General features: G+C 42.7%; 1 protein-coding gene across 1 annotated transcript; it reads left to right on the plus strand.

Moving 5' to 3' along the window:
• Positions 1 to 7,857: 7,857 nt before the first annotated feature.
• ARRDC4 (arrestin domain containing 4) lies at positions 7,858 to 17,312 on the plus strand. Its single transcript, XM_075506281.1, has 8 exons — positions 7,858 to 8,264; positions 9,548 to 9,614; positions 9,900 to 10,047; positions 11,954 to 12,056; positions 12,815 to 13,071; positions 13,644 to 13,806; positions 14,355 to 14,509; positions 14,624 to 17,312. The coding sequence occupies exons 1-8, from the start codon at positions 7,922 to 7,924 to the stop codon at positions 14,678 to 14,680; spliced, it is 1,293 nt and encodes a 430-aa protein (XP_075362396.1). The 5' UTR covers positions 7,858 to 7,921; the 3' UTR covers positions 14,681 to 17,312.
• Positions 17,313 to 18,030: the final 718 nt, after the last annotated feature.

Consider the following 18,030-nt stretch of genomic DNA (forward strand, 5'->3'; position numbering starts at 1 on the left):
AACGAACAGTATTAATAGTAAGTGTGTTCTTATCTCCCATGCGTTTCACGGCTAGCTGACCATTATTGGCTTCCACAACAACAGTTACCATAGAAGTGAGCTTTGTGTGTCTTCTCTTTTTCTTTTATACATATATATTCATGCATATATGTACACATGCATATACATATGCATGTCTGTAACACACAGACACTACATACACAGGCAGTAATTGAAATGACAGAAAGCCCCAACCTTTTCTTGCATTTAAGAATAATTTGTGTTCTTTATGTTAAAAGGAAATACAGGCTTAACCAGCTATTGTCAGCCCGGCTTCTTCATTTCTGTTTTAATCACAGCTTGAACTGGTTACTGAGAAATTTCTCAAGAAATATTTAAATATTTTTAAATGCGGTTAACCCACTAATGGTTTAAAAAAAGACACCTGGGAAAGTTTAGACACAGGCTCCCAGGTTTGGGAAAATGGGCATCATGATACGAGGCACAAAAGACTCAACTTCTTCAGCTTATCAAAGGAAAGGTTTGGGAGGGTGATAATTCTTGATAGATATCTAGAAAAATTCAGTAACGTGAATGATTCGACCTCATACAAAGTAGCAAAACAATAACCTACTATTTAGAAGCTAGTAATTTCTACCTTGAATTAAGACACCGTTTCCTTGAAGCCAGATGAGTAAGAACCAGAGGTGACTAGAAAGAGTAATGGTGTTGCCATGTCCTGGCACCTTTATGGCAAGATTCAGTATCTTTCTAGGATGTGTGCTCTGATTCAGTGTTTGTGAGAGTCTTTGCTTGTATGCACAGGAAGGGGGAGGAAGATGTGACTCAAAACGTCCTGGTTTCCCCAGGGCCTGTGAAATGATTTGAGAGAGATTCAGATTCACTTTCACAATATAGGACACGCTCATAAAAGGTGCAGCTCTACCCTAAGACAATAATTATAATCAGATTTCGTGCCTTGCAGCATCAGCTGGTTACCAGTAAATGTAAGAGGATTTTTCCCCCTAGGTTTGTTACTCAGCTTCCATTGCTGGGGCTGTTCTACCTTCCTCCAAAGCACTGGAGGCACGAGCTCGATGTCCTCTCTTGGACACCAAGAATATCCTTGGTTGACCTGATGATATGCCTTGCTTACAGGTCCAAGGTTATTCTGGTCACCAGGTTTTAGGGGAGAGTTGTTAAGCAGGTGGGTTGTTTCAGGGTATGCTTGCTTTTCTGCCTTTCATACTAGAGTATGCAAGGAGAACTTAGTAGCTTGTGATACTGGGTTAGCTTGACTGGATGGACTTAACTCTGGGCAGTTACTATGAAACTCCAAACCCTCCCTCAGTGCTACAAGGAAAGAGGTTCCACATCATGGAGCAACTTCCACCACTCCAGGCGTAGGACGTCGAGTACCTGAATGCATTTGTACAAGTTCTCTAACATCATCCTGTCTCTTCTAACACCCAATAATCTGACACCAAGCATAAGCACCTCACGACACATGCATCTTTTTAAGGACAGAATCATACTGTGTCTATATTGCAAATCATGCTGAAATAGCAGTAAAAGCCAAATAACACTCCTCTAAGTTAAAGCACGCATTCCCATTAGCAGAGCTCGACTGCGATCCCAGGCTGCTTCCCGTCCTGCCGATCACTCCTGTTAGCTCAGGCTGCTGACTCTACTTCCCAGCCATTGTAGCTCTTACTCTACATTCCCTTTTGGCATAAAGCATTCCATTATCTCCATTTTCTGCTGAAGTAATATCTTTCCTAAGCCTGGGCAACAACAGCAGCCATCAGAAACGGTGTTGCGAAAAAACCGCTTCACGTGGAGCATTTCCACCTCTGTTAATTGCTGTGTTGCTGGACAATGCAGAGAGCCATACACAGCGTGAGGGTGACTTCTTCTACCAGATGCCGTCCAGCAAATAGCGCACTTGGAACTATCTTTACAATGATTTTGGATATGCCATCGGTGTCTTCTCAGAGATATGATTGCATGTCACTGGTTGGTGTGAACTGGTAAGGCTGAAGAGTCACCAAAAGACACACATTCCTGTTTACAGGAATGCTTTAACAAAAGATGAGTTCAGATCCAGGCGTGCACTTCCCTTCAGTGTGAGGTTTTCCTGGTATGAGATTCGGGTTCATCCCAAGTTCAAACTTTTTTAGTTTAAATTAAAAAACAGGCACTTTACACAGCCCTCAAAACCCTCAAATTACAGCCCATAGTAGGAACCAGCTAAAGCAGCACATAACTAAGAACCCAAATGAGTTTGTTAATTCCCCTTTCCCTTTCTGGCTATTCATTCCCTTGAGCTGGAACACCAAACCATGATCCACACATGAATAATGCAGCTGCTGTTTCAGAGTTGATTCAACAACAGAAATCTGTATCCTCCCTCTGTGTCAGATATTTATAGGAATATTTCTGACCACCTTGCTTTGAAGTCAGAGTCATTGAAACGCAGAGGGGTACACGTTACAATTGTAGGAAGCTCTTCCTCCAGAGGAGCACTTCCAGAAGGCCACTCTAATTGTGCAGGCGCCACTAACCCCGATAAATTTTTCTGTCCTCAGGGGACACCAGGATGAAGGGATGTTCTAACCACATCCATTTTTCTCTACTCACGCTCCTTGCAAAGCTGTAGCTGTAAACAGCCCAAGCCACCCTCAAGCAGTCCTCTGCTGCCCAACTGAGTACTGGATTAAGATCACTTTTATCTAAGGGAACTAGCTGTAACAGATCCTGCAATCTGATTCACTATAGAAATATTTAAGCAAACAACAGGTCACTCTAGTGTTTTCTTTACCAGTGCATGAAACAACACGACGGTCCATCACGTGCTGGGATGCAATCCCAGTGCGTTGGGCTAGGAACTGGTATGAGGACCCTTGTCCTGTGGGCAGGCTTGCTGCTGCCACCTCACGAGACTGTTCATCTGGAGGTGAGGGGGAAGGTCCTGGCACTGCGCTGCCACTGAAAGTGGAAAGGATCCCTTGCAGTTTGCACTACAACCCTTTCCTCTACCCCAGCCTCTTGATCCAGGGATGAGACACACCTCTCCCACCCCTCGGAAGGTAAGGATAGGGTAGGTGGCAGCTATATGAACCAAGCACTCAGTGCATGAGCCTTGACAGCTTGATTCTCAGTCATCAACCTAGTGCAACCTACTCTGTCCCTCCTCTGCCCCTCCTCTGCCTCACACTTTCTACATCGGCTGTCCTACTGTCATTTGTGATTTTCCATTTCCAGACATAACCTTGTGTTAAGATCGGTCTTTTGGCCTTCAAGACGATTGCGCTTTGTCTGATGGGCTGTGTGAACAAACATCTGCTGAGATAAAATGTACACCTCGAGATTCCTGGGCCAGTAGCTATCTCAGTATTTGCTTTTCTCAATGCACCATGTGCGGCATGATTCTCAAAAATATGCTTACTGGTGTTTTACACATTGGCCGTGGTGACATATCAGGCTAGCTGGGCACTGTGTTTGCAGCAGCACTTGGAAAAGCATCTCTGGCTCCTTGCAATCTCCTATCTGTAAATGTCACTTAATTGTCTAAGAAAAATTTGGCTGACCTTTCAATTACTGGTAATAGAATAAAAGCAATAAAAGACTATGTGACAGCAAGTGTCACCAATACCCATTCGTCACCTTCTTGTGTTGATTGGGAGCACCAGGGAGAATCCATGCTCCGCTCTAGGGCTGCATTTTTGGTACAGTGCTGATAGAGGACCTGTAGTAGAAGGCTTGGAACTAGGGAAAGAAAGGAATCATCTCCCATCCCTCCTTGTCCTGATTCCAGAAACAAACCCAGAAAGAGGATTTCTGAATAGCTGGCAAAAAAGGCCCTATATTCTGAGGGCTTTTGTGGAACTTAAAAAGAGTCCATAATATCTGCTTCCAGGGATAAACATTGCTCTCACTCAACTGCTTTCTAACATCTGTCAGACCCACTGAGATAGTTGAGACTACTTGCAGATAAAGGTTGAGGTGTACGTGCAAATCCTCCCCACCACGCAGAAAGAAGGTCAGTATGGGGTTTACGCACTGTTCACTGCCTTTGTGGGGCCTTCATTCAAGCAGAGCATCTCTCATGGCTCTTCCACTGAATTGAACTGCAACTCAGTCACTGTGTTTTTGCCCGTTGTGTTTGTTACTGGATAAGAAAGACACTTGAACAGATGTTATAGTACAGCAATCTCAAATAAGAAATCCACAGTTTATAAATTAGCTGTTAGAAGCTCTCATAAACACTTCTCAAAGTCCTCCTCCAGTAGCAAAAATAGCTGTTCATGCTCTAAACTGTCAGGCTATTGATTAAGATCAGAAAGGCTTAGTTGGCAAACTTCTAGTGCTGGTGCTTAACTCACGATTAAGGGCTCGGTCTCAGTTCCCTTCAAGCAGGAAGAGGACAGCAAATACTGATTAAGTTTTTCACTTCCTTCCCAGTCACAGCTTGGATCCCTGAAAAACAGAGAACTTCTTGGCAGAGGTCATTGTTGCTAAGACCACTTCTTATCTTGTATCTTCCACAAAAATGGTTATTTATATATCAGGTGTCCTTCCCGTCGTGGAAACTTGGAATCTATATGATACTTTCAAAAACTCTTCTGGCAGGTTCAAGTCCTGCTAGCCTATTTTCAATATGTGCACTGAAATGAGTTAAAAATAATTATTACACGTAGAAACTTACACTGTCAGATCCATCTAAATTCAGTGATCTGACCACCGCAGTCATTTCCAAATTAACCAGCAGAGCTAGGATATTACCAGCTGCTGTAGGAAGGTGTTCTCCTAGTTCTTTCACCTTCAAGATAAGTCTGTGATTATCGCTAGAGCTGTTCACAGCTTTGTGGATACCCTCAAATGAGACCTTTCTTTGTGTATTCTTTACTCTTACAGGCTAACTTGTGCATTAATTAACTTGTTCAGGCAGCTTTTTCTTACATAGTCCTGAATAAAGTGGCAAAATAAGTGAAATGAAAATATAATCAGGCATGTTAATATATCTCTTGCTCTTTCACACATACACCCACACACAAATATCCAGTCACACACATACACCCACACACAAATATCCAGTCACACACATACACCCACACTGTCTGAGTGTTCATCTTCTGTTCCTTCCTTCTGGCTTATCAGAGACTAAAATAGTGATGTGGTGGTTTCCACCATTCATGCTACGACTTCACTGTGTTGGTCAGTTAAAATGCCTCATGCACAAGAAAGTATTCTCAAGATGGGTGGATGAGAAAACCAATTGCCCCATGATAATTTAACAAGTTCTGGTCTTGAATCCTGCTGAAAAAAAAGAAGTATATTAAAGGGCAAACAAACATCTGGAACAAGTATCATCTGACTGTGACAGAACATTCCTATTAACTGTGTCCTCCACGGGCTAATTGTTCAAGTTATTCAAGCCTCCTAACTCTCATTAATTCTGTATAATGTTTTGTTTCATAAGCAATTGTCCATGTTTATGCATTTCCCTATCTAGCTCATTTGCGCTTCCAAAGAATAAACGGGAGGCAACGTTTGAATGGTCGCATAATACCCATAAGAGAATTAATTACTTTTATACAGGATCTAATTCATACAGGAAAAAAAGGGAGGTGTGGGATTTGGGGTTTTTTTTAACTCTGTATCATACTTTCAAAATCAGTTGCAAGAAGTTGCATACACACATTGTACCTAAGCAAATTTAGCAAATAAGCAAATATTCAGTACGCACATCCAAGCATGTTCTGTCGGCTGGCTACAAAACTAACCTGATACTTGCTAATGTAAAAAACTGGATATAAGGAAAAGATTTATGCAAAACTAGACATTCAAGCTGTATTAGTTTAATTGAACTAAAAAATAACAAAGATAGCATGATTTTATACACCACAACTCCCAACTATAAGGCCACATTTGCAGTTTCTATAAAAAATATTTCAAAAAGCATAAAGGGATATGAATATCCAAAAATTCTTTAAATACTCAAACAATTATCATGGCATTATTTGCTTTAGTTACATAATTCTTCATCATGAGCTGGGGAACCCATGGCCAAGGGTCCAAAAAAAGCCTATGAATTCACCCCATCTGTAACCACACTGCTTTTTCCACATTACTTATTATTGATTAACACAGAGGTGTGCATTAATTTGCAGCCAACAAAAGGTGTTCAAAAGGCCTACCTCGCTCTCGGCAAGGACAAGTTCTTCATCACAGAAGTAACTCTAAATATGAGCCTACGTTTCACAAGGCAGGATATCACAAAGATACGCCAGGGATTCTGAGGAAGCCTGACGTTATCTTGTCAGTTATTTAAAAGCCAAGGCTCTGAGTCTGGAAGACATTTTTTGCTAATTTCAGTAATTAACTGAGTCAGCTGGGAAACACCAGGCTGGTGTTTTCCAGCACTCCAGAGGGATGGAGGAATGCAGGAAGATGCAGCTGTCAGAAGCTTCAAGCAGGCAGGTGACTCGGACCGGGAAATGACTCCTTCGATACCAATGGAAATGCTGGCAGATCATTCACCGTACACACCTTCAGGAAGATGCATGACTGCAGACTCAGGCAATCATAAAATACGACACTTCCTAGAACAAAATTAATTTCAGTATCTGTCCAGTATACGCAAAGTGTTTCAATTTGTAACATGTATTGGGCTGGCTATTGGCTGGGCCTGGGGCACAGAGCCGTAGCAGCCCCACCTCTGTCGGGCTGTTGGACCTGGCTGTACTCACCTATCAACATGACGTATTTGCCACTCTTCCTATAGATGCTGGGGTTTTTCCTAAGCGTGTACTTCTAAAAATTGGAAATAACAGCAAACTTTGCATTTAGTCTAGTGGATAGATCTTCCAAGTATTAACTATAGATCATTTGTATGGAAAGGTTTAAGCCACACTGCTCAGGCGTAACAGCACGCAGCTCTGTGTATCCATTTAGCTATCCAATTACAAAATGGGGCTTTGTAGAAACTCTTTTGTAGAAACTCAAGAAGCTCTTGAATCAGGGCACTTCTTCGCTTACAAAGTGCAGAAAAACTCGGCACCGTGTGGACCGCGAGGTCTCCGGGCAATCCAGGACAGCTCATTCTCAGACGAAACCCCTTCACCTCCCCTTCACTAGTGGGGCGGGAGAGGGGTTCACGCAGGTGGTACGGACTTCACCTGAAGTAACGCCGGGGCAAACCAGGGGGAAAGGGCAGCACCGCATCGTTTTGCCCTATTTAACGTTCTCAGCCAGCCCGGCTGTCGGCGGGGAGAGGCCGAGACCGAAGGCAACGCAGCGCCCGGCCCAGCCCTCCCTCCCTCAGCCGCCATGACAGGAACTGACGCCCACCGAAGGCCCGAGGCCTTGGGCAGGGCAGGACAGGCCCGAGGCCAAGGCAGCGACCACAGCCTGGCGGTGGGACAGCGAGGGCCAGGACCCCCGGAGGGCCCGGGCCCTCCCCCGGCGTTGCGGGACATCGCCCGCCGCCCCGTGCCCAGGCCTCGCCTCCCCGCCCGGCCCCCTCGCCCCGCCCCGCCCCGCCGCCTCGCCCCGCCCCCGCGGGCCTCGCCCCGCCCCTTCCCTGCCTGTTTATCCACAGGCTGTGCACGTGGTAGCTGTGCCGCGCCATTGGCCCTCTCGCCAGGTAGCTGCAGCCGCCCTGCCAATCGGGGCGCTGTCCACGCGCGGCCGTCCGCACCCGATTGGCTCCGCCGCGGTGATCACGCAGCGTGACGCACTCCGAGTGTGCGCCCGCCGAGGAACCAATGAGGAGGGGGCCCAGGGGCAGCCCGCGGCGAATAGTAGGGCGAGGAGCTGAGGGGTGGCCAATGAGGAGGGGTCCGGGGCGGGACTTTCCGCTGCGGGCGCTGGCGAAGACGGGCGGGTTTTAAAGCAACCGTCGACGGCGGCCGCAGGCTTCCCCCGGAGCCGGGGAGCGATGGCGGCGGCCGGGCCGGGCCTGGGCCCCGGGGCCGGCGGGACGGTGAAGACGCTGGCCCTGGTGCTGGAGGACGAGGCCCGGCGCGGCGGCGGCGGCTACTGCAGCGGGGACACGGTGTCCGGCCAGGTGCTGCTGGAGCTGGCGGGGCCGCTGCCGCTCCGCGGGCTGCGCCTGGAGGCCGCCGGCCGGGCCCGCGTCGCTTGGAGCGAGAGCTCGGGCGCTGTCCCCGGGGCGGGAACCTGGGGGGTGGCGGTGAGGGCGCCGGGGCCGGGGCCGCGGCGGGAGGCGGAGGTGCGCTACCTGGACATCCGGCAGAGCCTCCTGCGGGACCCGCCCGAAGGTGAGGGGCGGCCGGGGGGCGGGAGTGGGGGGCGCGGCGGGTCGTGGCTCTGCTGGGGCGCGGCCCGGGGCCTGAGGGGAGGCTCCCCGGCCGGCCGCCGCGCCGGCACCGGGGGTGGGACCGGGGGGACGGGCGCCTCCTTCGCGGGGGAAGGCGGCAGGGTAGGGCTCCGAGGCCGGCTCCCCCCCCCCTGCTCCGCGGGGGTGGCGGAGGGGCCCCAGGGCACCCCGCCGCAGGAAAGAGCCCACGCCTTGCTTTTCCCAGAGAGGGGGAAGGCTGGGGGTTGAAATCCTCTCCGAGGAGAAATCGGCATCGGACCTGCATGCTGAGAAACGGCGTGAGGCCTGGGTAGGTGCCCGGCCAACGCGGACATCGTTCCCGGGCTGGAAACCTCTGGCTGGTGTAGCCACAGCCTTCACGTGTGTGCCCAGGGGAGGGTGGCCTCAGCTTCATCAAGCGGTCACTCGATTGTTTGTATAAACGGCTGAAAAATGCGGAACAGGGCCAGAAGAAAGTCTGCAGCTCTTAGTTTCCTGCACTCTGCGTTGGTTTCCTGCAGAGGTTGGCTCTTACATGAATTACATCGGGCACCTGCGTGTTCGTTGTGGCTCTGTAAGCAGCATCTGTGAAGCTGCCCGTGGAAGACGCTCGAAGCGGTCGGCCTCCTTTTGCAGTGGCTTAAGAAAGCAGAGGAAGCTCTTTGTTGCACAGGTCTCTAGCTGGCTGTGTCACTCAAGACACTGCAGCCCTATGGCAGTGTCGAAAAATTAAAGGGAAGTGGCATTTCGTTCTGTAAGGGTGAAACACATCTCAAGCTTATCTGTAGGAAAAGTTTAGGCCTTTAAAAATTGTATAATAGTAGGCCCTCCATGAATACATTAAGATTACGTAGATTAATAGTATTTCATAACACTGACCTTAAATTGCAGCTTTTTAGCACAAAAGTTAGTTTAATTGTTAATTGAAAAAGTAGATTAATTGCTGTCCTGCTGAAAAGGAAAAGAAACTTACTTTACGCTTTCCAGAAGCCATTTTGGATTACAAATTGGCCAGAGTCCTGAACTGAAACTCAAGGTCTCCACGTTTCCTTGATTTTTTCATTGAAATCACATCACAGCATAAATAAAGCATGGGCTCCAATCCAGAACCCACTGGGATCAATAAAAACTTCTCCTAGTCCCTTGCATCTGGGTGTTTTTATACATAAATAATTTATAAAAGCGTCTGCTTTGTTCTTCTATTTATGGAATAACTAAAACATACTATTCATTTTTTTCCTACAGGTGAGGAAAGCTTAATTCTTCTAGATGGAAGACATGAATTTCCGTTCAGCTTTCAACTCCCTCAAGAGTAAGTTAAATAATCCAACCTGAAGGGATTGTGCTGGACACTGCTTGTTGTGGAACATTAACTTAATGTAATTTGACTTGTGTTTTTTTTAATATCAAACTGATAGGTCAGCTTTATACGTTTGTCTTAATCAACCACCACATAGACATGCCTTTTTTGCTTCAGTTTCCCTAAGGCTCTAAAAGTCCAAGCTGTAAATTGGTAAACATTTATGTACACAGGAAGTGTTCATGTTTGCAACTGAATTGTAAACTTACGGTAATGCTTTATGAATGCTTGTTTCAGACCTCTGGTGACCTCTTTTACTGGGAAGTATGGCAGTATTCAGTACTATGTGAAAGCAATTCTGGAGAGGCCTGCAGCACCTGATCAAAGTGTACAGACGGAGCTTCAGGTCATTAGCCATATCGACGTCAGCTCACCAGCTTTATTGGTAAGAGGGTCCTCCGCTCCTCCTCCCCCCTTTAAAGCCAGCTGCGAAAAAATCATTTCCAAGAAGCAGTCACATCCAGCCATAACCATTTCCATGTTATTCTGGAGTGTCATTTTCTGACTTCTGAAAGCATATAAGCTCCCTAAGCTTTTCTCTATAAATAGATGATCTTAGGTTGTGTGAATAGCAAACAGAGTGGCTTTTTTTAATACCATTGATTACATCCCTGCTGGCAGAGATGCTCTTGCCAAAAAGTTATGCAGGCTTCAGATGCATAAATAAGGCTTAATAATAATAATGCACAAGCATAAAGTAGTTACTCTTACGAGAGCAACTACATTCACAGGGCTGCAGTGTCCTAAACTCTACAATAATAGTAGGTTGAGGAACAGTAATTATAGAAGAGTATTAATCATGCCCAGCCTGTCATTTATGCTCTGGCCATTATGTTACGTATCCTTCCATTTTGCATGTCGTTTTCTAACATTAAGTGCGTGCATGCAGCTGCTTCGGAGATCTTTTCAGTTATTTCCTTATGACAGATTTGGCCACATTAAAGCATTGAGTTTCTAATAATCGCTAGAAATACTGTAGAGTAATAAGAAAGATCAGGCATTAAGTAATGAGAAAATAGGCAAGATGGAAGCTAATGAGCTGGATTCTTTTATCTCAACCCATATTATGAAAAGAATATAAAATTATACCTTGCACTTTCATGATAGCAACTGGATCTAAATGGTTATTCATTTAAATATGAATGAGTAATTTCTATTTTATTTGAAATGCTAGGATAATTTTAACATTTCATCATGATGTGAACGTAGCTAAGAAATGTTTTGAGCAGGGTTTTTTCCTCTTTGTGCTTACATTTTAATCTTTGTCTCTAGAGAGAACTTAGAGAAGTATTTTGTCAGTGACATCTGTAAGCAGAATATAGTCTTTATATTCAACAATGTATGACAGAAGTATGAAGGCAGCATATCCAGACAGCATCCTAGAATCATTTAGCTTGGAAAAGACCTTTAAGATCACCGAGTCTAACCGTTAAATACTGCAACTGTAGATACTGCAAGGATAGAGTAGACCATAGGTTATTGCACAGGAGAGGGCTGCGGGGCACATAAAGTAGGCAGTGCCTGTCTTAATGGATTCCAAGGCTACCACCAAAAAAGCGCAAAACAACACAAATTTTAGACTTCATAATTATATTCACTGGGCGCTAGTGCCCAGTGAATCATTTTAAGTGGCTTGAATCCTGGCTTGGACCCTTGACATGTGTACTTGTATGTTGCAAGTTAATTCTAACAAAAATTTTACAGACAGGGTAAATGTCATCTAAGGTGACAGTCCGCCATGAATAATTAAGATGGTTTTTGTCATGAGCCTAAATTTTTGGGGGGTTGTGTGGCTTTCAAGTTATGAAGATGCCTCACCTTAGCCCAGTGTGTATACATTTATCCTTTCTTATGAAGGATACAAAGCTAAAAACAGTTTACCAGCTTAACTATTAGTTGCTTGCAGATGAAATTAATTCTGCATTCTTCTGCACTGAGGAACATGGGCATAAATACCGCAGTACTCCATTAGACCTTTAAAAAGTCACACCTATAAAATTTGCTAAATCAATCTTTTTGAAGACAGATATGTTCAAATGCACATTGGTCTCTGTGTTACCTAGTTGATATGGTCTAAATGCAGATTGGGATTTTAAAACAGCCATGTGTTCAGATAGCCAAACCTTGGTTCCATTTTACATGGTGGCAAAACTCCAGTTGCATTGAGTAGTACAGTGATTCAAATCAAGTGGATTTTAGGGCTAGGTTGCAATGACTGATATGAATAACATTAAACTGCAAGTGATTGATAGCTTTATGCCATAAAATGAAAAATACTCTATATTTTATAGACACCTGTTCTAAGAAGTCAGGAGAAGATGGTTGGCTGTTGGTTTTTCACCTCTGGGCCAGTGTCTCTCAGTGCCAAAATTGAGAGGAAGGGATACTGTAATGGTAAGAGTAGTTATCTTCAAAATGTGAATATTAAAACATGTAATAGAGTTTTTTTTAATCTCTTTGAAGCCAACACTATAGTTGAAAGAATAGTTCTGTTTAGTAGGTAGTAAACAGAGATCTATATCAACTTGCTTTAACAAAAATCATCTTGCCTTTCTCCTCACTTCCCCCTTGGGAATATAAATTGAAAGGAAGTCCTGTTAGTCAGTAATCTTATGGAAAAGCCATGTACATTTGAATGTAAAGAACAATAAAATGCTTTTATTTGGGATAAAATACTTAATTGGGGATATAATCAGGTTTTTATGTCCTGTTTGTGTAGGTTTACACTTCTGTAAGAATGAGCTTTAGCAGCTTCTTTGTCATCTTGGTAACATTAGATACATTGAGGAAATAAAATAAAACATTCTGAAATTCAGTTAGTATTATATGAAAGGAAGATTGGCATGTAATTTGCAAATAAAGCTTTTATAGCTTGTTCATACTACGCTTAATGTTTCAAAACGAATCATTGTTTATATGTAAAATGTAGTAGGTGGCTATAATTCTGCCTGGGTGCCACTCTGGAAGAAAAAAAAAAAACAACCCACCAAAAAAAACGCAAACAAACAAACAAAAACCCCTAGCTTGAGGAAACTAACAAGTATTGTTCTCATAACATTGCAGATGATGAATGTGCTGCATAACATGCTTTGATACTCCCAGAGGAAAGTTGGTAAATACAAATTAATCATTGAACTTTTTCTGTCTTTAAGGGGAAGCCATACCAATCTATGCAGAAATTGAGAACTGCTCTTCTCGTTTGATTGTTCCAAAAGCTGCCATTTTCCAAACACAAACTTACCTGGCCAGTGGGAAGACAAAAACTTTCCGTCAGATGGTTGCCAATGTCCGAGGAAACCATATTGCCTCTGGGAGTACAGATACCTGGAATGGGAAAACTCTGAAAATCCCACCTGTATCCCCCTCTATACTTGACTGCTGCATTATTAGAGTAGAATATTCATTAGCTGTAAGTATGGATTTTTATTACAAATGTACGTACTCTTAAATACTACATTGCGTTGGGAACAGAAGAATTTTCTCTACTGAGCAGCTTTTAGATTTTGAATTTGTGAACAACAATAAATATAAATAAGCACCATACTGTATAGGTGAGAGACTGAAGATAATGAAGAGATTCTGAAATGGAAAGATAGGAATAATGGGGAAAATGGAAAAATGTTTCTGAGGGAGAAGCAGCTTAGTTTTAGACCTGCAGAGGTTATGAGAGGAAAGTAGTTCAAGCTGAATGGATTCCTCCAGTGATTCTTTTCAGAAATGGGAAGATAGGACAAAGTCAAGTGCATAATTATTTCTGTCAATTTGTTTTGTATTTTTTTAATGCCATCTAGAGATAAGGTACAGAAAGAAGGAAGTTGCTGGAAAATAAGGAAGGCTGCCAGAGTATTAGCTAAACATATCTGGGATGAGAGAACTGAATTTTTAAATGATCTGCAGTATATGGAGTAGGGTAGCTTCTAGGAGCAGCAATTCAATGGGCTCTCATGATGTTTTTTCTTTTGTTTGGGGGTTGTCACATAGGTGTATATCCATATTCCTGGTGCTAAGAAATTGATGATTGAAATGCCTCTGGTGATTGGCACTATTCCATGTATTGGATTTTCAAGCAGAAACTCCAGCATTACCAGCCAGTTCAGTATGGATATGAGTTGGCTGGCATTGACCATGCCAGAACACCCTGAAGGTAATACATATTGAACTCTTTATAATACAGCATAGTATGGTCTATAACAGAAGGATAGTAGTGCCAGTGTAAGGGCACTACTAGGGATGTAGGCCATTAAAGTATGACTCATGAGAAGTGAGGCCCATAAATCTAAGTCAAGATCCAAAAGGATTGGTGAGGATACCCTAACTCCAGCCTTTAAGTCTCTCTTTACCCCTATCTGCCTACTTTCAGCTGAATCTTGAAATAGCTAACTTCTGATAGTGGGAATTCTACTTTGGAGGTAGACACCCTAAAGTTAATCATCACTGAATATATCTTCATACAACACAGGTTTGTTGTTGGAGTAGCCCTAAAAGCATCTGTAGTGTTCTGCTGAATCACCTCAGCTTGCTAAAAACATAATTCTAGTTACAGCATTTGTGAGTATAGTGCACTCATACAATTTGACAATAGTACAATGTTTAATAAATACAGTCTTCATGGTTTTGGATACTGTAATACATATGTTGTCTTGCTGTGAGTGAATAGTTTGAAATTTGACAGTAGCATCTCTTGTGTTTCAGCACCACCAAATTATGCTGATGTAGTGTCTGAGGAAGAGTTCTCCAGACATGTTCCTGCTTATCCACCACCAATTGACTGTGAGGAACAATTGTGTTGTCCTGTCTTTGCTTACATACAAGAGTTCCGGTTTCAGCCTCCACCTCTTTATTCAGAGGTAAAAAAATAAACAGCAGGTGGTGTTTTTATTGTCAGATGGCAGAAAAAAAAAACCCACATACAGAAATGCAAGAATGATAGGCAGTAATTGTTGCCTTTCTTCTCTCCGTAGATCGATCCACATCCAACTGATGTAGAAGAAATGCAGCCTGTTTCATTCATGCTCTGAAGAGGATTTGTAATGAGCATCCTTGTGATGAATGTCTTAGTCTTTCTGCTGCTTAAGCTGATAGCGCAGCTAAAAAGGAAACAGTTTTCTTTTTCGAAACTTAAGTTTGTGTACAAGAAAGGCAAAGGAGAATGGAGAGGGAGGTATGAGCATGTTTGGTGATGGAAGAGAATCTGCTGGATTAGTCTGCACAGAGGATATTGTGGGAGCAGCTATGCTTGGAATACTTGAGAAGTACCTGAAAATACTGAATGCTTTCTAAAAAGTGGATATACTACATGAAGTAGAAGGAGGAGATGTAAGGATCTTCTGAAGAGAAAAGAATTTATATTTTGTTTGGAACACTCTGGAAGAATTTACGTAATTATGTTGATGTTGAGAACTTCCGTAGTAGAATTTGCATAGTAGAACAGAATGTGGGGTAAGAAAACATTTCCAAAAGATTCCAGTGTCCAAGGGGCTTCAGTTTTGCACTGTCTGCATCCAAGAAAGGAACACTACTAAATGTGGAGCGAAGCCTTCACTCTAGCTTAACTTTGTATTTCATGAAAACCTGCCCTTCTAACAACTGCCAAGTGGTACTATTGCATCATTCATAATGATTCTAAAGACATCATGGATGACAGAATAGCTATTATGCAATATTATGAAGGCAACCATTTACTGAATGAAAGACACGAGTATGTAAAAGAAAATTGAACTTTGATAAGAGCTTATGCACTATGCTTTCTTTCAAGGGATTTCTTAAGGGAATTATTCTAGCCTTTTCTACTGTGAGTTCTTTTTCTGCATCTTAAGCCTATGGATAGCATGATAAGGGGAAGCATGGCAAGGGAGAATCCTTTTGCCAACAGCAGGTATACTTAGCAAAACGGACAATACTTATTTATTCAGAAGCCTTTATAAGCCTACCTCTGTTTTGGATATTTATTTACGGTCAGATTTGAGACCAAAAAAAGTCTTGTTAAAGCTCCAGTATACTTCAAGGTTCTAAAAGGGACCCTAAATGGTTTCTGTGGTTAGTGAATGAGATAGGAGGCGTAGGGAGAGGTGTAAATATACCCAGAATAGACATAGCTTATAACTGAAGTGAAAGCAGACATCAGGGGAACAAAATCCTGGTAATGGCACAAAGCTTTTCATTACTCCTGCATTTTTGTCTAGAGATCTATTGTCAGGGGCTGCACTGGTCATTTGCTATCCATACTGTTTTTTGTTAGTGTGTTTCCTTGTTTGTTTTTGCTGTTTAATTTTGTTTTGGTGCAATATTTTAATGTTTTCTTCCTCAGGTCATTTAGAACAGTGAGAGTTTGTTGCTGCTAAGAATGAAGGCACAGCATTTTACTTGGCCCTTCTGCTGCCTTCGTTTAAAGTAGAATGTTTGCTTCCTGCCAAGCATCAATTGGAACAAGTAAGCCGCCATCAACAGATCACTTAAAGGAGCAGAAACACAGCATTCTCAATACGCACGTTTACAGTTGAGTCTTTAAGCTACAGGGGATTCTGAACTACTAGAACTATTCCATATCTCTTACAGAAGGGTTTGGGGTTAAAACCCGGTGCTTCATGTGGTAAAACATTGTACTTTCTGATAACTACAAGAACAGTGATTGAGTTTCCTTCATTTCATCAATAACTGCAGTTTAAAAAAGGTTAAATGGTTTTTTTTATGAAATCTGTCTTCATTTAAGAAGCAGGGATTTTTCTACAGGCTTACACGGATATATATTTTTAGTTGTCTTTTAGTATGACTTCCTTACATTGTCTAATTTCTAGCACTTCACCTCAAGTCACTTCTACATCAGTCTAAAAGACATACTAATTGAGATTCATGTTTCCAAACTGCAGTTATTTTTTTCGTTTGCAACTTTTAAGTATTGTCTTCTATAGCAAATGCAGCTTTAACCAAAATTTGAGTGCATGTTTTAGAAAGGACATTCTAAACATTAGTATTTATCTTCAGTCTCAAGATGTAGCTCTCATGCCTTTAAGTGATGGCGTGCCCATACAATCAATGCAGGATTTTCATTCACATCACCCAGAAAGGGAACAAGCATATTTTCCTTAAACAGATACCATTACAGTTACTTGAAAGGTAATGTGGCTGTGTATTAACTGCATGTTCATAATTCAAAATATTAGCTTACAGAACATTAGGTGCTTTTTTGGACTGTAATACCCGATAGGTGATGTGTGCTACCTGGTGTAAAGATAGTCAAGCAAACAAGAGCATGAAGGGTAAAGATGTGCTTTTTTTTTCCTTTCCTGTTTCCTAAAACCTTTGAGTCGTTTTTTCATTATTTGCAGATAAACTGTGGCCTTAGATTGTTTGCTGCAAAAAAGACAAACAACTAGAATGTGTTTCTTAGGAAGCACACATGGCCCCTCAAAGGAGGGGTGAAAACAAGATTAAATTCTGCTCTCTGACACTTGGCTTAGTGCAGAAATTGATCCTTAAAATAATTAGTTTGCACAATAATAAGTTCAATATGCAGGGGCTTTGTTTTGATAACTGTGAAACAGTTTGAAAGAGACAAAATAAAAAAAACAAACATTGCTGTTTAACATACAGAAACATGATTGTATTTTGTACTAATGAATGAGCCCCATGGGTTCTTTGTTAATAAAAGTGTTAAACCTACGTAGTGTTGTTCATCTCTGTTTTGGTGTCTCTAAGACAAATGGCTGCCATGTCAAGAAATACTGGTATTCTACCGACTTTGAACACACACAGATCTAATTCTTTTCTGATCTGGGAACTTTGCCTTCATCTGTTGTTGCTTTAGTTCCCTGAACTATCCATAACCAAGAATTGGAACAAATTTATCAAACATGGCCTGCTTCCCACTTACTGTGTAATATAAAGGACTTCATTGTGGGTGTCTTACCCATAATGATTGAAGTGGCAGGATGTGTGCTCTAATTGGATTTCTCATTTCATGTATTAATTTTACAGGATATTTTATTGTGTTTCCTTTAGACAAGACGATCTTTACTGTGTGGTTCATTGATGTAAATACATCAGAACAACCTTATAACCATAGTACAGAATGACTAAAGCAGATTACCTCCTACCATGGGGAAACAGATGACCAATTGCACCTACCACATAGCTCACCTAAGCCATAAATGAGATGATGAAATCTCTGTCAGGGTCCTGCCTACCAAAGATTTGAGGAACAAACAGAATGGTTGATTTCTTCCTGTTTCCACTTTGGAGGGAAGACAGCAAAGCTCTCCTTGGAAAATCCAGGTGCAGATGCTGTTGAGGATCATGTGTTCAAGCACTGGAGCTTGCAGAGGGGGGTCATGACTTGTAGAAAGGAAAATGCAAAACCTCAAATTCTGGT

Source organism: Mycteria americana, chromosome 6 (assembly GCF_035582795.1).
Source record: "Mycteria americana isolate JAX WOST 10 ecotype Jacksonville Zoo and Gardens chromosome 6, USCA_MyAme_1.0, whole genome shotgun sequence".
Classification (NCBI taxonomy): domain Eukaryota; kingdom Metazoa; phylum Chordata; class Aves; order Ciconiiformes; family Ciconiidae; genus Mycteria; species Mycteria americana.